The following is a 25,360-nucleotide window of genomic DNA, read 5'->3' as shown; positions in this document are numbered from 1 at the left end:
AGGCGAGAAATGGCAATCATGGGGCGAACTACGGCAGACATGGGACGAGCTATGGCAAACATGGGGCGACCTATGGCAAACATGAGGCGAGTAACGGCAGTCATGGGGCGAGCTACGGCAGTCATGGGGCGAGCTACGGCAGACATGGGGCGAGCTACGGCAGACATGGGGCGAGCTACGGCAGACATGGGGCGAGCTATGGCAGACATGGGGCGAGCTATGGCAGACATGGGACGAGCAATGGCAGTCATGGGACGAGCTATGGAAGACATGGGACGAGCTATGGCATACATGGGACGAGCTATGGCAGACATGGGACGAGCAATGGCAGACATGGGACGAGCTATGGCAGACATGGGACGAGCTATGGCAGATATGGGGCAAGTTATGGCCGACATGGGGAGGGCTATGGCAGCTATGGCAGACATGTGGCGAGCTATGGCAGACATGGGGCGAGCTATGGCAGACATGGGGCGAGCTATGGCTCACCTGAGGCAAGCTATGGCTCACATGAGGCGATCTATGGCAGACATGGCGCGAGCTATGGCATGCATGGGGCGAGCTATGGCAGGCATGGGGCGAGCTATAGACATGGAGCAAGCTATGGCAGACATGGGGAGGGCTATGGCAGCTATGGCAGACATGGGGCGAGCTATAGAAGGCATGGGGCGAGCTATGGCAGACATAAGGTAACCTATGGCAGACTTAAGGTGAACTATGGCAGACATAAGGTGAACTATGTAAGACATGGGGCGAGCTATGGCAGACATAAGGTGAACTATGGCAGACATAAGGTGAACTATGGAAGACATGGGGCGAGCTATGGCAGACATAAGGTGAACTATGGCAGACATAAGGTAAACTATGGCTCACGTGAGGCATGCTATGGCTCACATGAGGCGATCTATGGCAAACATGAGGCGAGCTATGGCAGACATGGCGCGAGCTATGGCAGACATGAGCGGTATGGCAGAAATGGCGCGAGCTATGACAGATGAGAGGTATGGCAGACATGGATGGAGCGAGCTATGGCAAACATGGGACGAGCTATGGCAGACAAGGGACGAGCCATGGCAGACATAGGGTGAGCTATAGCAGACATGGGATGAGCTATGGCAGACTTGGGGCGAGCCATGGCAGACATGGGGCGAGCTATGGCAGACATGGGACGAGCTATGGCAGACTTGGGGCGAGCTATGGCAGACTTGGGGCGAGCTATGGCAGACTTGGGGCGAGCTATGGCAGACATGGGGCGAGCTATGGCAGACATGGTGTGAGCTATGGCAGGCATGGGGCGAGCTATAGACATAGGGCAAGCTATGGCGGTCATGGGGCGAGCTATGGCAGTCATGGGGCGAGCTATGGCAGACATGGAGCGAGCTATGGCAGACATGGAGCGAGCTATGGCAGACATGAGGCGAGCTATGGCAGAAATGGGAGGAGCTATGGCAGACATGGGGTGAGCTATGGCAAACGGAGTGAGCTATGGCAGACATGAGGCGAGCTATGGCAGACATGGGACGAGCAATGGCAGTCATGGGGCGAGCTATGGCAGACATGGGGTGAGCTATGGCAGACATGGGGCGAGCTATGGCAGACATGGGACGAGCTATGGCAAACATGGAGCGAGCTATGGCAGGCATGGGACGAGCTATGGCAGACATGAGGCGAGCTATGGCAGACATGGGACGAGCAATGGCAGGCATGGGGGGAGCTATGGCAGGCATGGGGCGAGCTATGGCAGACATGGGGCAAGCTATGGCAGACATGGGGCGAGCTATGGCAGACATGGGGCGAGCTATGGCAGACATGGAGCGAGCTATGGCAGACATGGAGCGAGCTCTGGCAGACATGGAGCGAGCTATGGCAGACATGAGGCGAGCTATGGCAGACGTGGGGCGAGCTATGGCAGACGTGGAGCGAGCTCTGGCAGACGTGGGGCGAGCTCTGGCAGACGTGGGGCGAGCTATGGGAGACATGGGGCGAACTATGGCAGACGTGGGGCGAGCTATGGCAGACATGGGGCGAGCTCTGGCAGACATAGGGCGAGCTCTGGCAGACATAGGGCGAGCTCTGGCAGACGTGGGGCGAGCTATGGCAGACATGGGGCGAGCTATGGCAGGCATGGGGCGAGCTATGGCAGGCATGGGGCGAGCTATGGCAGACATGGGGCGAGCTATGGCAGACATGGAGCGAACTCTGGCAGACATGGAGCGAGCTATGGCAGACACGGAGCGAGCTAAGGCAGACATGGGGCGAGCTAAGGCAGACATGGGGCGAGCTCTGGCAGATATGGGGCAAGCTATGGCAGACATGGGGCGAGCTATGGCAGACTTGGGATGAGCTATGGCAGACATGGGGCGAGCTAAGGCAGACATGGGGCGAGCTATGGCAGACATGGGGCGAGCTATGGCAGACATGGGGCGAGCTAAGGCAGGCATGGAGCGAGCTATGGCAGACATGGGGCGAGCTCTGGCAGACATGGGGCGAGCTAAGGCAGACATGGGGCGAGCTATGGCAGACATGGGGCGAGCTAAGGCAGACATGGGGCGAGCTCTGGCAGACTTGGGGTGAGCTCTGGCAGACTTGGGATGAGCTATGTCTAAGTCTTGACAAAGGCTTCACCCTTAAGCACGGTTTATGCTAGGGGTCTCGCTGTAGTGGAGGAGAATGTCTCTTCAGATTTAGAAGGTATTCAGGACACGTGGGCGGTGACAGTTCAATACTGAAGCGTTGAAACATTAATCACACTCCTGAAGGCCAAGTCCAACCTTCCACATTAAACTCAGGGATGAGATATTTGTACCTTTTTGTGTGAGCTCCCAGCTGGAGCTTGGAGCCCTCGCCCCCGCTGAGCCCAGCGCGCAGCACACACCTGCTGAGTCCATCCCCACCCAAGACCCAGAATGCACACACCTGCTGCGAGTCCATCCCCACCCAAGGCCCAGAACGCACCCGCCTGCTGAGTCCATCCCCACCCAAGACCCAGAACGCACCCGCCTGCTGAGTCCATCCCCACCCAAGGCCCAGAATGCACACACCTGCTGAGTCCATCCCCACCCAAGACCCAGAATGCACACACCTGCTGCGTCCATCCCCACCCAAGGCACAGAATGCACACACCTGCTGCGAGTCCATCCCCACCCAAGACCCAGAATGCACACACCTGCTGCGTCCATCCCCACCCAAGACCCAGAATGCACACACCTGCTGAGTCCATCCCCACCCAAGGCCCAGAATGCACACACCTGCTGAGTCCATCCCCACCCAAGACCCAGAACGCACACACCTGCTGCGTCCATCCCCACCCAAGGCACAGAATGCACACACCTGCTGAGTCCATCCCCACCCAAGACCCAGAACGCACACACCTGCTGCGTCCATCCCCACCCAAGGCACAGAATGCACACACCTGCTGAGTCCATCCCCACCCAAGACCCAGAATGCACACACCTGCTGCGAGTCCATCCCCACCCAAGGCCCAGAATGCACACACCTGCTGCGTCCATCCCCACCCAAGGCCCAGAATGCACACACCTGCTGAGTCCATCCCCACCCAAGGCCCAGAACGCACACGCCTGCTGAGTCCATCCCCACCCAAGGCCCAGAACGCACACACCTGCTGCGTCCATCCCCACCCAAGGCACAGAATGCACACACCTGCTGCGAGTCCATCCCCACCCAAGACCCAGAATGCACACACCTGCTGCGTCCATCCCCACCCAAGGCCCAGAATGCACACACCTGCTGCGTCCATCCCCACCCAAGACCCAGAATGCACACACCTGCTGTGAGTCCACCCCCACCCAAGGCACAGAATGCACACACTTGCTGTGAGTCCACCCCCACCCAAGGCCCAGAATGCACCCGCCTGCTGTGAGTCCATCCCCACCCAAGACCCAGAATGCACACACCTGCTGCGAATCCATCCCCACCCAAGACCCAGAACGCACCCGCCTGCTGAGTCCATCCCCACCCAAGGCCCAGAATGCACACACCTGCTGCGTCCATCCCCACCCAAGACCCAGAATGCACACACCTGCTGCGTCCATCCCCACCCAAGACCCAGAATGCACACACCTGCTGAGTCCATCCCCACCCAAGACCCAGAACGCACACACCTGCTGCGAGTCCATCCCCACCCAAGACCCAGAACGCACACACCTGCTGAGTCCATCCCCACCCAAGATCCAGAATGCACACACCTGCTGAGTCCATCCCCACCCAAGACCCAGAATGCACACACCTGCTGCGAGTCCATCCCCACCCAAGACCCAGAATGCACACACCTGCTGCGAGTCCATCCCCACCCAAGACCCAGAATGCACACACCTGCTGCGTCCATCCCCACCCAAGACCCAGAATGCACACACCTGCTGCGAATCCATCCCCACCCAAGACCCAGAACGCACCCGCCTGCTGAGTCCATCCCCACCCAAGGCCCAGAATGCACACACCTGCTGCGTCCATCCCCACCCAAGACCCAGAATGCACACACCTGCTGCGTCCATCCCCACCCAAGACCCAGAATGCACACACCTGCTGAGTCCATCCCCACCCAAGACCCAGAACGCACACACCTGCTGCGAGTCCATCCCCACCCAAGACCCAGAACGCACACACCTGCTGAGTCCATCCCCACCCAAGATCCAGAATGCACACACCTGCTGAGTCCATCCCCACCCAAGACCCAGAATGCACACACCTGCTGCGAGTCCATCCCCACCCAAGACCCAGAATGCACACACCTGCTGCGAGTCCATCCCCACCCAAGACCCAGAATGCACACACCTGCTGCGAGTCCATCCCCACCCAAGACCCAGAACGCACCCGCCTGCTGAGTCCATCCCCACCCAAGACCCAGAACGCACACACCTGCTGCGTCCATCCCCACCCAAGACCCAGAATGCACCCGCCTGCTGTGTCCATCCCCACCCAAGACCCAGAACGCACACACCTGCTGCGTCCATCCCCACCCAAGACCCAGAATGCACCCGCCTGCTGAGTCCATCCCCACCCAAGGCCCAGAATGCACACACCTGCTGAGTCCATCCCCACCCAAGACCCAGAATGCACCCGCCTGCTGAGTCCATCCCCACCCAAGACCCAGAATGCACCCGCCTGCTGAGTCCATCCCCACCCAAGACCCAGAACGCACACACCTGCTGCGTCCATCCCCACCCAAGACCCAGAATGCACCCGCCTGCTGAGTCCATCCCCACCCAAGACCCAGAACGCACACACCTGCTGCGTCCATCCCCACCCAAGGCCCAGAATGCACACACCTGCTGAGTCCATCCCCACCCAAGACCCAGAACGCACACACCTGCTGCGTCCATCCCCACCCAAGACCCAGAATGCACACACCTGCTGCGAGTCCATCCCCACCCAAGACCCAGAATGCACCCGCCTGCTGAGTCCATCCCCACCCAAGGCCCAGAATGCACACACCTGCTGCGTCCATCCCCACCCAAGATCCAGAATGCACACACCTGCTGTGAGTCCACCCCCACCCAAGACCCAGAATGCACCCGCCTGCTGAGTCCATCCCCAACCAAGACCCAGAACGCACACACCTGCTGCGTCCATCCCCACCCAAGGCCCAGAATGCACACACCTGCTGAGTCCATCCCCACCCAAGACCCAGAACGCACACACCTGCTGCGTCCATCCCCACCCAAGACCCAGAACGCACACACCTGCTGCGAGTCCATCCCCACCCAAGACCCAGAATGCACACACCTGCTGCGTCCATCCCCACCCAAGACCCAGAATGCACCCGCCTGCTGAGTCCATCCCCACCCAAGACCCAGAATGCACACACCTGCTGCGAGTCCATCCCCACCCAAGACCCAGAATGCACACACCTGCTGCGAGTCCATCCCCACCCAAGATCCAGAATGCACACACCTGCTGCGTCCATCCCCACCCAAGGCCCAGAATGCACACACCTGCTGAGTCCATCCCCACCCAAGACCCAGAATGCACACACCTGCTGTGAGTCCACCCCCACCCAAGGCACAGAATGCACACACCTGCTGCGAGTCCATCCCCACCCAAGACCCAGAATGCACACACCTGCTGCGAATCCATCCCCACCCAAGACCCAGAACGCACCCGCCTGCTGAGTCCATCCCCACCCAAGGCCCAGAATGCACACACCTGCTGCGTCCATCCCCACCCAAGACCCAGAATGCACACACCTGCTGCGTCCATCCCCACCCAAGACCCAGAATGCACACACCTGCTGAGTCCATCCCCACCCAAGACCCAGAACGCACACACCTGCTGCGAGTCCATCCCCACCCAAGACCCAGAACGCACACACCTGCTGAGTCCATCCCCACCCAAGATCCAGAATGCACACACCTGCTGAGTCCATCCCCACCCAAGACCCAGAATGCACACACCTGCTGCGAGTCCATCCCCACCCAAGACCCAGAATGCACACACCTGCTGCGAGTCCATCCCCACCCAAGACCCAGAATGCACACACCTGCTGCGAGTCCATCCCCACCCAAGACCCAGAACGCACCCGCCTGCTGAGTCCATCCCCACCCAAGACCCAGAACGCACACACCTGCTGCGTCCATCCCCACCCAAGACCCAGAATGCACCCGCCTGCTGTGTCCATCCCCACCCAAGACCCAGAACGCACACACCTGCTGCGTCCATCCCCACCCAAGACCCAGAATGCACCCGCCTGCTGAGTCCATCCCCACCCAAGGCCCAAAATGCACACACCTGCTGAGTCCATCCCCACCCAAGACCCAGAATGCACCCGCCTGCTGAGTCCATCCCCACCCAAGACCCAGAACGCACACACCTGCTGCGTCCATCCCCACCCAAGACCCAGAATGCACCCGCCTGCTGAGTCCATCCCCACCCAAGACCCAGAACGCACACACCTGCTGCGTCCATCCCCACCCAAGGCCCAGAATGCACCCGCCTGCTGAGTCCATCCCCACCCAAGACCCAGAACGCACACACCTGCTGCGTCCATCCCCACCCAAGACCCAGAACGCACACACCTGCTGCGTCCATCCCCACCCAAGACCCAGAATGCACACACCTGCTGCGAGTCCATCCCCACCCAAGACCCAGAATGCACCCGCCTGCTGCGAATCCATCCCCACCCAAGACCCAGAACGCACCCGCCTGCTGAGTCCATCCCCACCCAAGACCCAGAATGCACACACCTGCTGTGAGTCCACCCCCACCCAAGACCCAGAATGCACACACCTGCTGCGTCCATCCCCACCCAAGACCCAGAACGCACACACCTGCTGTGAGTCCATCCCCACCCAAGACCCAGAATGCACACACCTGCTGAGTCCATCCCCACCCAAGGCACAGAATGCACACACTTGCTGTGAGTCCACCCCCACCCAAGATCCAGAATGCACACACCTGCTGAGTCCATCCCCACCCAAGACCCAGAATGCACACACCTGCTGAGTCCCTCCCCACCCAAGGCACAGAATGCACACACTTGCTGTGAGTCCACCCCCACCCCAGGCCCAGAGTGCACACACACCTGCTGTGAGTCCACCCCAGAGTGCACACACCTGCTATGAGTCCCCCCAGGCCCAGAGGGCACACACCTGCTGTGAGTCCACCTCAGGCCCAGAGGGCACACACCTGCTGTGCGTCCACCCCAGAGTGCACACACCTGCTATGAGTCCCCCCAGGCCCAGAGGGCACACACCTGCTGTGAGTCCACCTCAGGCCCAGAATGCACACACTTGCTGTGAGTCCATCCCCACCCAAGACCCAGAATGCACACACTTGCTGTGAGTCCACCCCCACCCAAGGCCCAGAATGCACACACCTGCTGTGAGTCCATCCCCACCCAAGACCCAGAATGCACACACCTGCTGTGAGTCCACCTCAGGCCCAGAATGCACACACCTGCTGTGAGTCCACCCCCACCCAAGGCACAGAATGCACACACCCGCCTGCTGAGTCCATCCCCACCCAAGACCCAGAACGCACCCGCCTGCTGAGTCCATCCCCACCCAAGACCCAGAATGTACACACCTGCTGCGAGTCCATCCCCACCCAAGGCCCAGAATGCACACACTTGCTGTGAGTCCACCCCCACCCAAGGCCCAGAATGCACACACCTGCTGTGAGTCCATCCCCACCCAAGACCCAGAATGCACACACCTGCTGTGAGTCCACCTCAGGCCCAGAGGGCACACACCTGCTGTGAGTCTGCCCCAGGCCCATAGAGCACACACCTGTTGCGAGTCCACCCCAGGCCCAGAGTGCACACACACCTGCTGTGAGTCCACCCCAGAGTGCACACACCTGCTGTGAGTCGACCCCAGGCCCATAGGGCACACAACTGCTGTGAGTCCACCCCAGGCCCAGAGGGCACACACCTGCTATGAGTCCACCCCAGGCCCAGAGTGGGCACACCTGCTGCGAGTCCACCCCAGGCCCAGAGGGCACACATCTGCTGTAAATCCACCCCCACCCCAGAGTGCACACACCTGCTATGAGTCCCCCCCAGGCCCAGAGGGCACACACCTGCTGTGAGTCCACCCCAGGGCCACAGAGCACACACCTGCTATGAGTCCACTCCAGGCCCAGAGGGCACACACCTGCTGTGAGTCCACCCCCACCCCAGAGTGCACACACCTGCTGTGAGTCCACCCCAGAGTGCACACACCTGCTGCGAGTCCACCCCAGGGCCAGTGTGCACACACACCTGCTGTGAGTCAACCCCAGAGTGCACACACCTGCTGTGAGTCCACCCCAGAGTGCACACACCTGCTGTGAGTCCACCCCAGGCCCAGCGTCCACCCCAGAGTGCACACACCTGCTGCGAGTCCACCCCAGGCCCAGAGTGCACACACACCTGCTGTGAGTCCACCACAGAGTGCACACACCTGCTGTGAGTCCACCCCAGGTCCAGAGTGCACACACCTGCTGTGAGTCCATCTCAGGCCCAGAGGGCACACACCTGCTGTGAGTCTACCCCAGGCCCAGAGGGCACACACCTGCTGTGAGTCCGCCCCAGGCCCAGAGGGCACACACCTGCTGTGAGTCCACCCCAGGTCTAGGGTGCACACACCTGCTGCGAGTCCGCCCCCCAGGTCTAGGGTGCACACACCTGCTGTGAGTCCACCCCCACCCCAGAGTGGGCACACCTGCTGCGAGTCCACCCCAGGCCCAGAGTGCACACACACACCTGCTGTGAGTCCACCCCAGAGTGCACACGCCTGCTGTGAGTCCACCCAAGGCCCAGAGTGCACACACCTGCTGTGAGTCCACCCCAGGCCCAGAGGGCACACACCTGCTGTGAGTGCACCCCAGGCCCAGAGGGCACACACCTGCTGTGCGTCCACCCCAGGTCCAGAATGCACACACCTGCTGTGAGTCCGCCCCACGCCCAGAGGGCACACACCTGCTGTGAGTCCACCCTAGGTCCAGAGTGCACACACCTGCTGCGAGTCCACCCCAGGCCCAGAGGGCACACACCTGCTGTGAGTCCACCCCGGGCCCAGAGGGCACACACCTGCTGTGAGTCCACCCCAGGTCTAGGGTGTACACACCTGCTGTGAGTCCGCCCGCCCCAGGTCTAGGGTGCACACACCTGCTGTGAGTCCACCCCCACCCCAGAGTGGGCACACCTGCTGTGAGTCCACCCCAGGCCCAGAGGGCACACACCTGCTGTGAGTCCACCCCCAGGCCCAGAGTACACACACCTGCTGTGAGTCCACCCCAGGCCCAGAGTTCACACACACCTGCTGTGAGTCCACCCCAGAGTGCACACACCTGCTATGAGTCCACCCTAGGCCCATAGTGCACACACACCTGCTGTGAGTCCACCCCAGAGTGCACACACCTGCTGTGAGTCCACCCCAGGTCTAGGGTGCACACACCTGCTGTGAGTCCACCCTCACCCCAGAGTGCACACACCTGCTGTGAGTCCACCCCAGAGTGCACACACCTGCTGTGAGTCCACCCCAGGTCTAGGGTGCACACACCTGCTGTGAGTCCACCCCAGGCCCATAGTGCACACACACCTGCTGTGAGTCCACCCCAGGTCTAGGGTGCACACACCTGCTGTGAGTCCACCCCAGGCCCATAGTGCACACACACCTGCTGTGAGTCCACCCCAGAGTGCACACACCTGCTGTGAGTCCACCCCAGGTCTAGGGTGCACACACCTGCTGTGAGTCGTCCCCCACCCTCACCCCGAGGCCCAGAGGGCGCACACACCCTGGTAGTTTCACTTTTAGGCAGCTCGGGCCCCGTGGGGGTCACACCGAGATTTAGAATTACGGCGGCCCACAAGGCCTGGCTCGCTGCGGGCTGGGGTCGGGGGTCCTGTTTGAGTCCCCCCCCCCCCAACCCCCCCCTCTTGAGCGACGGATAGCCCGACTCACCTCTCCCCCGTCACGGGATCCGTCATCCTCTGGGTCAGCCGCTCCAGGGCAACTTCATCCGGAATATTGAGGAAAAACACCCTGCGGGAAGAGGAACAGAGCTTTATTAATGTCATGTCCTTCCAAGCTGGACGCCACGACTTTCAGAGCAGATAAGCAGGGACATCTTAAGGATTTTGTGGGCCCTGGGCCACACGTATTTTGGGGGCCCCTGCTCGGAATAGCTTTGAATTTATGATCTACTTCAGCTCTTTAATGTACTCTTTGGCCAGGCCGCACTCGTCCAAACTTTAAATGTGTTTACATCTAATTTTCAGGGATTGTGATTGTAATATTGCTGCAAATAATCTCTGTGACAGCCTCCTATTTCTCATATGTGAGGTCCTGTTTTCATCTAAAAAACTTTTTTATGGACGTTGTATTAAACCTAAACACAAGATTTCTCTGCAAAATGTTTGTAATAGACACAAACAACAACCACATTAAAAATACATTTAAGGAAAACATTATTTATAACAATCTGTTTAAAAATTACTCAAGGTGACAAGGACAAGACTTTCTGCAGAACCCAGCTAGCTCTATCAGGTGGCCCCCTGAAAGGCTGAGGCCCTGGGCCAGAGCCCACTTTGCCCATGGCTTAAAACGTCTCTGCAGATAAGCATACAGCGGCCGAGCCCCCTGTACAACCTGGACAATAGGAACCAAAACCACAGACCACACTGCAGGAAACACACAGGACCCTTCGTTGCTTCTCTCGAGACGGTCTGGAGGTAGGGCTGGGGAGGGTAGGTGACACGGGGGGCCACTGAGGGGCCACTGAAGCCCATTCCTGGGGGCGGGGCGGGGGGCAGAGGAGGCCTCATCACAGAAGAGAAATATCTGAGCGGGCAAGAACCCTGGAGGGAAGAGACGAGCTCACTGTGGTGCAAGAACCCCGGAGGGAAGACACGAGCTCACTGCGGTGCAAGAATCGAGCCAGGCCCGGGGAAGTATCCTACGGCTGGGCTTGGTTTAAACTAACAAGATTCACAGCTTCTTTAGGGTGAGCGGTGGCGTAAGGGAGGGAGACAGGTAGAAAGGAGGCGGCATGTCCTCCGTAAGTAACTGCTGACTCTCCTGGGACGCGGCACCAGCCCCTGCCAGGTGCAGACGGGCGCAGGTTGGCACCATCACACATGGAGAGCTGGTGGGGGAGGGGCTCTTCTGGAAAGCATCGGCACTTTGGGGCCCAGGAGTTCTCATCCTCTGTTAAATGCGCAGATTTCTCATTCCAGTTCAGGTGGCAGCGACAAAAATAGCATGCCATGCGCCCCGTGCCAGAGACGCCATCCATCCAGCCTCCTCTGGCCGCTGCCAGCTGCAGCGCTTCCGGCCTCTGCGCCACTGAAGACAGCGAAAAAGGTCCCTGCTGGCCAAAGCTTCTCGAAAACTGTACATAATTAATAGTGGCAAATGTGCCCAAGCTGTGCCCAGGCTCTCCAGGGGGCGCAGGAACACGGTCTGCGATTGTCTTTACCCAGTGAATTAGCGCTACGTGAGGCTCAACATCCAGGCTCAACGGAGGGCATCTCTCTGCTCCACGGAGGCTGGAGCGAGGTATGGATTCTGTACGCAGTCTACCGACTGGTGCCATGTTTCCTGGATGGACCACTGTTTACCATCACCACCTTCACCTGGTGAGCACCTCTGCTTGAAGGTCAACACTGTCACTAGGCACTACAGAAGGCATCTCTCTGCTCCACGGAGGCTGGCGCGAGGTATGGATTCTGTACAGTCTGCCGGCTGACGCCATGTTTGATGGATGGACCACTGTTTACCATCACCACCTTCACCTGGTCAGCACCTCTGCTTGAAGGTCCCAACACTAGGCACTACAGAAGGCATCTCTCTTCTCCATGGAAGCTGGCGCGAAGTATGGATTCTGTACAGTCTGCCGGCTGACGCCATGTTTGATGGACGTGCCCTGGTTTACCATCACCACCTTCACCTGGTGAGCACCTCTGCTTGAAGCTCAACACTAGGTTCTACAGAAGGCATCTCTCTTCTCCATGGAGGCTGGCGCGAGGTATGGATTCTGTACAGTCTGCCGGCAGACGCCATGTTTGATGGATGGACCACTGTTTACCATCACCACCTTCACCTGGTCAGCACCTCTGCTCGAAGCTCAACACTGTAGGTACAACAGAAGGCATCTCTCTTCTCCATGGAGGCTGGCGCGAGGTATGGATTCTGTACAGTCTGCCGGCTGACGCCATGTTTCCTGGATGGACCACTGTTTACCATCACCACCTTCACCTGGTCAGCACCTCTGCTCGAAGCTCAACACTGTAGGTACAACAGAAGGCATCTCTCCGCTCCATAGAAGCTAGCGCGAGGTTTGGACTCTGTTCGTAGTCTACCGGCTGACGCCATGTTTGATGGACGTGCCTTGAGTACCACCACCTGCTCCTGATGAGGCACCATTGCTGGAAGGTCAACACTGTAGGTTCGACAGAAGGCATCACTAGTCCACAGCGTATGGTGCGATATATGGATTCTGTACACAGTCTGCCGGCTGATGCCATGTTTAACAGGCGTGCCCTTGTTTACCACCACCTCACCTGGTGAGGTACAACTGCTCGAAGCTCAACACTGTAGATTCTACTGAGGGCATTGGTCTGCTCCATGGAGGATGGGGCAGGGTATGGGTTCTGTAGTCTATCGGCTGATGCCATGTTTAATGGACGTGCCACCTTCACCCAGCGAAGCACCATTTCTCGAAGGTCAACAATGCAGGCACTATAGAGGGTATCGCTCTGCTCCACGGATTCTGGTGCAGGGTATGGATTCTGTACACAGTATACAGGTTGGCACCATGTCTAACGGACACACACTGGCTGTAAAGAAGGAATCCCTCTGCCCCACGGAATCTCGTGCGGGGTATGGATTCAGTACAGAGTCTACCGGCTGACACCATGTTTGATGGGCATGCCCTTGAGTACCACCACCTTCTCCTGGGGAGGCACCACTGCTCGAAGGTCAACACTGTAGGTTCTACAGAACGCATTACTTTGGCCCATGGAGTCTGGTGCGGGGTATGGATTCTGTACAGAATCTACCGGCTAACACCATGTTGCACTATATGACATTGCACTCTATGCCACTGCCCTCTACTCTGTATCACTCCACTCTACACCACTGCACTCTATGCCAATCCACTCTATGCTACTCTAATCTACTCTGCACAGCTGCACTCTACGGCACTCTAACTCAGCACCACTGCACTCCATGCCACTCTACTCTCACCACTCTAAGCACTCCGCTCTGCAATACTGCACTCGCCACCACTGAACTCTATGTCACTCTACTCTGCATCACTGCACTCGACTCTGCACCACTCTACACCAATGCACTCTAAGCCACTACACTTCACTTCACTCCACTCTATGCCAATTCATTCTATGCCAGTGATCTCTAAATAATTGCAATCTACTCTGCACCACTCTACCCTATGCATTCTATGCCAATGTACTCTAAGGCACCACACTTTGCTCCACTCTACTTTGCATCACTTCACTCTAGTGAGTGAGAACTTTATTGTTTGATTAATTAAAATCATTACAATAGGAAACATACATCAGCGAGAAAAAAACAAAACACTTGTCTAATCTCTAAAAATTATTTTTTTCCTTTAAGAATATTCCTGTGAATGTCCGTTTTAGTCCGTTTGTTTCATCACAGTGAGTTAAAAGGTAACATTCATCTAAAAAATGGTTTAAAAATAAAAAGAATTATTTCGCATAGTTGTACAACCTCATAGTGAGTATTAGAAAAATATTTGGGAGCCGTTGTTGTCCCTTGTGGTTTAACATCTGCTAAAAACACAGAGCAAAACCATGGTTATTGAGAATACATAATAGGTACTACTGGAGGCGTGAATCTGCTAATATGGTAAAGACACTACACATGATGGCTTAATGGTCCTAGAACACACGGGGCCCAGAAATAGTCTGTGTAAAGAATGAGGCCATGGTCAACTGCTATTTGATGGAACAGAGGAGTTGGTCCTCCCATTTATTGTTGACCATTGTTTACTTGCTGGCTTCTCCGGTTGTAAATCTTCTTACTGCTCTTGTCATGAACTTGGTAAACCGAATATTGAGCATTGGGTTGTCTGGGTTCATTGATGCAAGTATAGCTTGTCTGCACGTGCGAATGCAGAGTTTATTCCATTCGCTCTTTAACATGATCTTCCGGTCGTCGAGAAGTGCAGGACAAAGGCATGCCACATGCTCGATTGATTCCTTGCTACTCCCAACCCCCCTGCACATTACATTGGTATTTACGTGTTGCCTGCTCGGCAGGTGTTACAGGAATGGCCATTCGCCCATTCTGAGGGCCATGAATCTTTTTTTCCACAGCGCAGAGTAAGTACATGACAGGTATGGAGCCATAATCCCTGGCTTCAACCATGATACAATTGTCCAAGCGTGCTTACGTTCGGCCAGTTGAGCTCTGTCTGAATGAAAGGACCAGAGGCGGACATTCCTTTTGATGTGGATTTTGAGTGCATGCTGCGATGGGTTCAAATTCCAGATTTCTTCAAAATCCAGGAGTTTTAGTGAGTTTTGTAGATGGCGCCAGTATGATCTACCAAGCTGACCGACTAAGATTTCCTGCCACAGGAGTGCCTCCAGGCTTCCTTTTCTGGAGCTTCGCAACTTATTACACAGCCTGATGAATGCTCCAGCCCCTACTGCGTGATGATCTTGAAGGCCAAACTCAAGACGTATTTGAGCAGGGGATGAGGATTTCAGAAGGCTCAACGCTTGTTTGAATGTTCTTGTTGTTATTTTATTCACAAGATTGTTGTCCTTCCCTTGCATAATCTCCTGGCCGTAGGTGAGGAATCTGGTAATTTTTGCCTTCATGACTGTTATGAGCGGGGTCAGGGATGGCCCGCAAAGTTGTCTGGCAAGGGTCTTAAAGGCAACCTGGATTGACAGGGCTTTAGCTTCTACCTCATCTCTGTGTTTGGAAGAAGAGCCCCTACTGTCCATGTGGACCCCCAGGTACTTATAAGAGATGGCTTTATCTACACTTTTACCGTTACATAACCAACCCGCGCATCTGTATTTCCTTGACACAAAGATAATTGCCCTTGTCTTTGTTAGCTTCAGTTCTAGTTTGTTTCCGATGGTATAAAGGGACAGTTCATCGAGGAGTCTCTGCAAGCCAACCCTGGTATGGCTTAGCAGTACTAAATCGTCTGCGTACAGTAAGTTACTAACTCTTACCCCGGCGAGTTTTGGTGGTTGAGAATTAACTTCGTCGAGTGACTCTGACAGGTCGGAAATGAAGAGGTTAGAAAGAAGGGGCGCTAACACGCAGCCTTGTTTTACCCCGCATGATGTTAGTATTTTCCTTGAGGAGTGTGATCCGTCCCCAAGTTTTATGCGGATCCAAGCATTGGTGGAATCCCCCATTTCCGCAATTTGAGCCATAGTAGGCTTCGAGGCACGCGATCAAAGGGGGCCTTAAAGTCCATGAAGCAGCCGTGCATAAACGTTCCTGAGGAAACCGCTTTGTCCAACAGGACGGATATTGCGAGCAAGTTTGTTATGGTGCCTTATTTTTGCACAAATCCTGTCTGATTAAAAGGTATTAGATGATTTTTTTGTTGCCCAGGACGCCAGTTCATGAAGGAGCAGTTTGGCGTAGTATTTCGCCTCCACATCCAATAGAGTAATCATCCTATAATTTTCTGGGTCTGATCTCTTGTCTCCTTTAAAGATTGGATGTATGATGGCGCCACGCCATGATTCTGGTAATTCAGAGTTAGACCAGCAGTGGGAAAAGAGGGGTACCAGTTGATGGGCCCAGAATTCTGTGTCTTGTTTAAACAACGCCTGTGGTAGGCCATTCGGCCCTGGGGCTCCGTCAGTGCGACCCTCAGTTATGATTCAAACTATTTTATCCATGGTAATTCTCAAGTTTGTAAATGCATGGTCAGGTGGTTCTAAAGACTGAAGCGAGGATTTAGTATTGGTTGCCAGTGGCGTCCTTGTGTTGCATTCAGCTTTTTTCTTTGATGAGGCTGCATCCGTTGTGCCCGATGTTCAGCAGCAATTGGGTTGTTGGACCACTGCTGGTGAATTGACAGGTGGAGCAGCTTTTTTTTCTTGTTCCTCAAAATGCGTTGTTAAATAAAGTACCCATTCGGCTTCAGGGATGTTAGTGCTACTTAAACCTCCTTGCTTGTGTATTTTGGAGTTGACGAGTGACCAGAAAGCTTTTGGGTTATGACTTTTATTCGCATGTATCAGTTTTAACCAAAACTGTTCAGAGCGTTTGTTTTTTTCGCAAAATATTGCTTGTCGAAGTGCTTTCTGGGCGACCTTGTAGTTATTGCATTTATGATCTTCCCCTGGATGCTTACAAACTTGTCTTAACATTCTGTCACATTTTGATTTTAATTTCTTGATTTCATCTGTTATTGTTGCTGGATTGCATTTTGTGGTGTTTCCTGAGGTGCGGGAAAAGATTTTAAGCAGTTCCTGGGAGAAGCGGTCCCATGCCGTAACTGGTGATGATTTGTTGGTGCTCCTTTGGTTTTGCAAGACTCTACATTTACTCATTATTGCTGGTATAATTGGATCGGACCATTTCAACCTTTTGAGGTTTTCAGTATAATCTCCTCCTGAGGTTTGGTTGGTTACGGCGTGATATGCTAGGTTAGATGACATTGTGATCACTTGAGGACGGTGATCACTGTCACCTCGAGCAACTATGGTGTAATTCTCGATCAGGGGGAAGATTTCCTTGTTACAAACGCTGTAGTCTAGGAAGGAATGAATAAGGCCATTTGACCGTGTCCAGTTCGGTGGATTATCCTTAGGGAAACGACCATTCAAGATTGCATCACTTTGCACTGCACTTTAAGCAACTGCACTCTATGCCACTCTACTCTGCAGCGTTCCACTCTATGCCACTGCACTCTGCATCACTCTACACCACTACACCCTACGTCAATCTCCTCTACGTCACTGCATGAAACTGCACTCTATGCCATTCTACCCTAAGTCACTGCACACTTCGCAACTGTACTCTATGCCGTTCTACTCTACTCTCCACCACTGCACTCAAGGCCACTCTACTCTAATCAACACCACTGCATTGTACGCTACTGCATTGTGTGCCTATGCGTTGTTTGCCGCTGCATTGTCCGCCACTGCACTCTATGCCACTCTACTCTGCACCACTCCAATCTATGCCATTGCAATTTACGCCACTCTACAACACAGTACGCCAGTCCACTCTACTGAATGGCACTTTGCACCACTCCACTCTATGCCACTCCACTACATGGCACTCTATGCTACTCCACTCTACACAACTCCACTCCACACAGTGCCACTCTACGCCACTGCACTCTACTCTGCACTACTCCACTCTATACCACTCCACTACTCTATGCCTCTCTACTCTGCACCACTCTACCCTATGCCAATGCACTCTACGCCACTCTACTTTATTCTGCACTCTACAACATTGCCCTGTAGGCCACTCCACTCTATGCTACTCCTCTCTACACTACTACAATCTACGCCACTGTACTCTGCAACAATGCACTCTATGCCACCTTACTGTACGCCAATACACTATGCCAATGCACTCTACCCTGCACCACTGCACTCTATACCACTAGACCCTGCCCAGCACCACTCCAGTCGATGGCACTTCACTATACTGTGAACCACTGTACTCTGCCACTGCACTCTACGCTGCACCACTGCACCAGTCTACTCAATTCTACAGCACTCTATGGCACTTGAAACCACTGCACTCTACTCTGTACCACTCCACTCTGTGCCACTGCACTGTAAGCCACTCCACTCTACACCTCTCTACCATGCGCCATTCTACTCTTTGCCACTGCACTCTACGCCACTCTACTTTGCACCACTGCACTCTACAACACTCCCCTCTAATGCACTCCACTCCATTCCACTCTGTACCACTACACTCTGTACCACTCCACTCTACTCTACCACTCTACTCTACTCTATCCAGTCTCTTTCAAGCCTGACCTGTAGGCAGATGCGGACTTCGATGTACACCAGAAGATAGTACGGCTTCGCCATTAAAGTTCACACAATAATACCTACATTCTGTTAAGTTGTTGCAACTTGGAGTGCGTGCTGGGGGGCACCCAAGATTGCCACTGGGATATGATCCTCCCGTCTCCCCCAAAGAAGCAGTACATTTTTTGGTTGTTATACTGCTTTCAGTTTACTGCAGGTGAGATGTGGTGGCCTCTAAATGGGTGGGGAGTGACGTGATCAGTTTTTAGACCTTTTTAAGGTAATTTTCTTCACTTGCCAATGTGTGACATCACTCATCATGCTGGGCCACCGTGGCCGCCATTTTGTTGATATTCCGCCCTCACAGTATAGGCGGGCTCTTGGCACCACCACATCTTCATGAAGGGGATGAGATGATGCTAGGTAACACTCTCCCCCCAAATAAACTTCTATATTTTATTCAGGATCACTTGCTGGTGGTTTTTGGGGGCACTTTCTCTGTGGCATATGGTTGAAATGCATGATGACTGAGCACCTCATTATCATCTTCAGGAAATTGGTTACGCAACGCTTTGAATACATTTTTTCCCTCCAATACTTTACTGGTGCTCCTATTTATCTTCTTCATTATCATCACTGAACTGCTTCATAAAGTTCTCATTCTGTTTGAACCTCCATACTCTACCATGGATCCTCAATTGCAGTCTACATCTAAACATTTTACTTCCCCCATTCCATCCTTTACACCGCGTAGCAAACCATCTGGAAATGTTAAAAAGAGGGTGAAAAAGGATCCAACATTTCCCTCCAAATCTCCTTTGCCTCTTACGTTGGAAGATTTAAAGATGAAATAAAAAACTGGAGGCCTTTCTACATGGACACTAACACCACTCTTCAGAGAATGGAGGAGAAATAGCCCAATGTTGAAAACAGAGTATGCAAAATTGAACAAAGGATCAGCGATGCTCAGGATTTTGCTACAAAAGTGGATAACATGACTAAGGAAATATCCCAACTAAAAAAAACACACAGAAGACCTAGAAAATTGTATGTAAAGAAATAACCTCAGAATATATGGTTTCCTGAGGGTCTGGAGGATTTGGACATGAATACCTTCCAACAACTTACCATTCCTAAGATTGTGGGACAAAACGATTGCTCCTCTCTCAACATATAAAGAGCACATTGAGTTGGTCCGCCACCCAAATCCTCTATTGCTCGCTGATGAGGTACCATTGCATATTTTCTGCAATATTCTGATCAAATGACACCTCATTCGGCCTCTAAACAATGCAAACAAATGCTGTGGTCCAGCCAGAAGATTTTCATTAGCCAAGATGTAGCTCGCCCTACAATCCTCAAAAGGAAAGTATTTCTTGACCCGCACCCTGCTCTGAGATCTATGAATGCCCATTATGGCATTATCCATCCGTGCATTTTTAAAGTCACATATAAGGAGAGATCCAATGCTTTTGAAAACTGGAAGACTTAAAAAAAATCATTCACTTGCATAAAGAAGAAGCAAAGGACCTTGCCAAAACCTGAACTTTTTTGCCTCATTACTGTATTGACTTTATATATGTTCATTGTTGTTAACGCTTACGCTTCCACCATAGTATATATGACGATGTGAGATTTGTTCCCACTCCTCCGCAGTTTCCCTTCATGTTACGGAAGTTGGATTGCTGTGTTCCGTGGCCCTATGTTTTGTTGATCCCACCTGTTTATAATCGTCATTGTTTGTCTGCCCAATTGTGTTGTACTGGTAAGTTTTCAAACCCCTTTATACTGTTCTTTTCACCTCTCCTTGTTGGTACCCCCTCCTATCCCTCTCTCACTATTTCCTTTGTCATTCAAGGGTTTGTCCTCCAAATCACTATTTCTTATTCTTCCGGTTACTTCCCTGGTCCGGGGTACAGGCTCCTGGCCAGTCTCTGATCCTGCGCTCCACAACTTTCTCTGTTTTCTGTGTTTTAAAAAATAAGATATATTTTCATTCAAGGTTAGAGCCTTGGACTTTTCACCATCTACTAATCTACTTATTCGTCATGTAGAGCTTAATGATTTTCCCTGTGCTACCTTCCCTCTCCTCATCCTCCTTGATATTTTCTTTTTCTGCCCTTTTCTCTTCTCTTCTTCTTGGTTTCTTTTTCTACAGCCTATTTATTTGCTATGTTTATGTATACAACTCTTATTGGATGATCTTATTGTGTACCATAGTCACTGGCAACCTTGTATTTCTCAGCATATATATTTTGTAGTTATATCTTTTTGTCCTTTGGGTTGGCTGCTACGGGTAGCTTACACATTGTCTCAGGGAATGTGAAAGGCCTTTGTAATCCCATAAAACAAAGAGTTGTGATTCATTTATCTAAGCTGAAATGTCAGATTGCTTTATTACAAGAAACTAACCTTGTAGAACAAGATATGCATCCTTTCCAAAAATAATGAGTGGGACATACTTTCTGTTCTGCCGCTAATCACAAAAATTGTGTTATAATCTTATTTCACAATCCTTAGCCCTGAACGAGGCAACTGTTTTTAAAGAGGATAATGGTAGGTGGCTACTAATAACTCTCAAAATCAATAATGTGCCTCTTTCTATATGTAACGTCTATGGTCCCTCTGGAGTGGATTTCCAAGTTTGGGACTTTTTTTTGCTTTACTCCAAACATGCTCTCAAGATAATTTTGTTGTGGGAGGGGATTGTAATCAATGAATGGACCCTTTCATTGATCTTTGTTCCACATCCAGATATATCCCTGATAAAACGCAAAAATCCTTTACAAAAGCAATTCCTTCTAGAGGACTTACTGATGTTTGGAATACAGATAATTCTAGAACCTTTTTAAATATTATACATCTCACCTCTAAATGCAAGGTCCCAGTTGCAGCCTTCCCCGTAGATGCGGTAAAAGCTTTTCACCGCCTGAATTGGGATTTTATGTTTTGAGCTCTGAAAACATATGGTTTTAAAATACATATGCCTGTTGTACTCCTCCCCTACCCCTTCTATTTTTCTTAATGATAATCAACGCTCTTATTTTCAATTTTTTAGAGGCGCTCGACAGGGGTGCCTTCTTTCTCCTTTATTGTTCATCCTTTCTCTTGAACCATTTTTGGAAAAGATACGCCAATTGAGTTATTTCTCTGGCTTTAAACAAAGATATTGAGGTCAAATTTACAGCTTATGTAGCTAATATCTTTCTTTTTGCTTCTGATCCTACCCAAACTATTCCAGATTTTTTCACCCTATTAAAGGAATATTCGTGGGTATCAGTTTATAAATTGAACATTAATAAATTAGAGATGTTTACAGATTCGGGTTTCACTTGGTGTTATACCGCTATCAAATGCTTAGGAATTAGATACTCTTCTTCTTTACAGGAAACTTTACAAATCAATATCTCGACAGTCAAGCAAAAAATACTTACTCTCTCAGAACAAAAGTCACCATCTTTTAAATCACAGTGGGGCAGATTAGACACTATTAAGTGTTGTCTATAATGAACGTCAACTTATCTATATTAACAACGATGCTCCCTCATTTATTTTGCCAATATTTAGATAGCTCCATAAGAACATTTATGTGGAAAAATACAAACGCACACATTTTCTTGCTTAAACTCCAACAACCTTAAGCTCTTGGTGGAGTGAATTTTCCTAATTTTAAGAAATATTCTGTGAATACTCTGAAACAGATTTGGAGCTTTTTACTTGAGAATCCTAACTCCATTCCACAATTTGGCAAAGGCTAGAAAGTTATATTTACTACCCTTTTTCCCTCCATCAATTGGCATGAATTTCACTACCTCCCAAATCTTTTTCTTCACCTCTCATTTCTTTTTCTGTCTCTCTAGCAAAACTTCTTATTTCACATGTATGTTCCGGCAATGGAACTGCATGTTGTTCCCTCTAAGGTATTGCAAAAATATTAACATAATTAATAGAGTTATATTCGGGAAGGACTGGTGCCAGAAAAGTATTGTTATAATAAACCAAGTCGTTTCAGACTCCAGCCTTCTCCCTTTTTCTACACTTCAAACTCAATTTGGTCCACCCACTTCCTCCCTTCCAAGATATAATCAAAGTAAGGCTTACTTTTTACATTCACCTTTATTCACTACAATCTCAATACAAATTTCTGCCAATAGGTCTCTACATTCGATTTCACACTTCCTACTAAGGCTTCCTTCATTTCTAAAAATACGATAATCACCTTACTAATTCTTCAGAAAGATCAAAACAAATCTTGACACCCAATGGGAATCTGATCGCCAACAATTCTTCTCAGGACAGTCATGGCACAAACTTTGGCCTACAATACACACAATCTCTCATTCTGCCAGCACCACACAGACATTTTTTTTCTCTTTATAACAGGCTATATCTCACCTCTCCTCTTTATACAAGTAATAACCAGCTACGGATAATCACTGTTGGAGAATCGTGATCTTCTTCACATGTTTATTGAATGTTCCCTGGTCAGTCATTTTTGGTCACAGGTATGGGTCATCCTCATTGATATTTGTTCCATCTCCTCTCCATTTGATAAAATACATATTTTTCTGGGTGGTTCCTCTAATTTAGGGAATAATTCTATAATGATGGGAAAATGTGTTGACATGTCAATAGCATTTGCTTTTCAGGTTATCACATCCAGCTGGAAGAACGCTCAAGAAGTTGTGTTGATCAAATGGTGGAATATGCCCAGCAACCATCACAGACTTGACTGTGCTAAAGTCACTTCGATACAATAATTAAGAATCCGTGATATACTGTGGATGCCACTTTTCTTCCTCGACAATTGCACACTCTGCTGCTGTTACTCATCAGTTTGACCCCCCATAATATATTTTTTTAATTTGAATTTAAAATAACTTATAAAGCGCACGTACACTGAATCAGTTTCATGGCGCTGGTGAGGTCACTGAGTGAGAACAAGGAGAGAGCTTAGGTGCCAAAGGCCTGCTGGAATAGTAACGTTTTTAGTGACCTCCGAAACTCCATGTAGGAGGAGGAGAGTCTTAAAGGTAGGGGGAGGTCATTCCAAAAAGTGGGTGCAAGTACAGCAAACTTCTGCCCCCCTGCCCGCTTCTTTTTAAAATGAGGCGTAGTTAGTAAGGCCAGGCTTGAGGAGCGAAGGTCTCTAGAGGGAACATAGGGAGAGATTGCCGAATTGATGAAGGCAGGGGCAGTGCCCGCTCTTGCTTGAAAAGTTAGACACCCTAACTTGAACCTGGCTCGTTGTTTTATAGGGAGCCAATGGAGGCTCCTGAGCAATGGGGTCGAATGATGAGACCTGGATAAGCCAAAAACCAGGCGAGCAGCCTGGTTCTGTACCAACTGCAGGCGCTGCAGAGTATAAGCAGGGGCTCCATTGTAGATGATGTTGCCATAGTCAATCTTTGACAGGACCATGGCCATTAGGATTAGTTTTAATGCAGAGGTGGAGAAAAACCTGGCAACTTTCCGGATAACTCGAAGTGTAAAGAAACAGGAAGAAACCACCGAGTTGATATGTGAATGGAGAGTTAATTGATTATTAAGCAAGATCCCGAGTGTTTTAACTGAACAAGAAGGGAGAGGAGGGGACCCAAGTGAAAGGGGCCAAAAGGAGGGGGACCAGGGGTTGGCAGCACCGCCCGTCGCCACAAGTTCTGTTTTATCCGGATTAAGTTTTAACTGATTGATGTTCATCCAGTCTCGGATAAATAGCATGACGGACTGGAAACTGCCAACTCCTGAAGGGGAAGAAAGATCAAAAATGAGTTGTAGATCGTCTGCATAATTATATACAGTGACCTCCATATTCTGTAAAGCAAACACCAGTCTAAAGATATAAAGATTAAATAATAAAGGGGAGAGAGCAGACCCCTGGGGGACACCACAGTTGACATTACGAAGAGGAGCCGAGAAGGTGCCTAGGTGAACTGTCTGAGTGCGGTCCATCAGGAAAGACTCGACCCAGGCTAATGCTAACCCCCCTATCCCCGCCGCCCTGACACGTGATAACAGAATGTCATGATCCACAGTGTCAAAGGCGGCGGATAAGTCTAATAGGACCAGTATCTTGGGGGTGTTGGCGTCGAGTCCCTCCCTAAGTTGGTCCATGACCGAGATCACCACCTTCTCGGTTGAATGTCGTGGTCGGAAGCCAGCTTGACATGGGGCCAGGTAATTGCTGTCCTCAATAAAGGAGCTCAGCACCTGGGAAACATGCGCCTCAGCCACCTTTCCCAAGTAGGGGAGCAAGGATATGGGACGGTAGTTAACTAGGGAAGAGGAATCAGCCCCGGGCTTCTTTAGAATGGGGATGATAGTGGCAGATTTAAATGCAGTGGGGACTAGGCCTTTAGAGAAGGTATCATTTAAGACAGTGGGGGCAGGGGCAGGACAGGCCAAGAACACCTGGGCCAGAATGCGGGCCGGACACGCGTCAGAAGGAGACCCAGATTTTACACGCTTAAGAAGCGGGGAAAGAGATTCACTAGTTAGCTCCTGAATGTAAGTGAGGCACTGGGTGTTTTGTGGCGAGGAACAATCTAAAGAAGGGTTTGAGGGGGGAGGGATATGTGCTTTTATTTGTGCAACTTTGTCAATAAAAAACTCATTCAGTGAGTTGCACAATGACTGGGAGGGTGTGATCATGGGTGAGGGCCTGTCTGATAGAGCTAGCTCGTGGACAGTTGCAAAAATTTCACGGGGCTGGCATTCTGCTGTCAGTATGCGTTGTGAGAAATAAACTTTCTTGGCCTCTTGGATGGCTTTTTTATACTCTGAAAGTAAGGTGGTATAGTTAATTTTACTGGCAGGGCAGTATTTCGTCCTCCAAGCCCGTTCTGCTTGACAGACCGTTAGTTTAAGTGCCTTCAGAGCAGGAGTAAACCACTTGTT

The 25,360-nt window shown here is 51.6% G+C and overlaps 1 protein-coding gene across 2 annotated transcripts in view; it reads right to left on the bottom strand.

Annotated features, from left to right (window-relative positions):
- The window catches only part of AK8 (adenylate kinase 8), an 813,765-nt gene that overhangs the window by 1,628 nt on the left and 786,777 nt on the right, over positions 1-25,360 (bottom strand). For both annotated transcript variants that reach the window (XM_078646171.1, XM_078646172.1), the window contains one exon: positions 10,401-10,481. In XM_078646171.1, coding sequence (XP_078502297.1) covers positions 10,401-10,481 — 81 coding nt within the window. The remainder of the gene's footprint in view (positions 1-10,400; positions 10,482-25,360) is intronic.

The sequence above is a fragment of the Lissotriton helveticus genome, chromosome 5_1 (genome assembly GCF_964261635.1).
Source record: "Lissotriton helveticus chromosome 5_1, aLisHel1.1, whole genome shotgun sequence".
In the NCBI taxonomy this organism is placed as follows: domain Eukaryota; kingdom Metazoa; phylum Chordata; class Amphibia; order Caudata; family Salamandridae; genus Lissotriton; species Lissotriton helveticus.
This window is presented reverse-complemented; position numbering and strand designations above follow the sequence as displayed.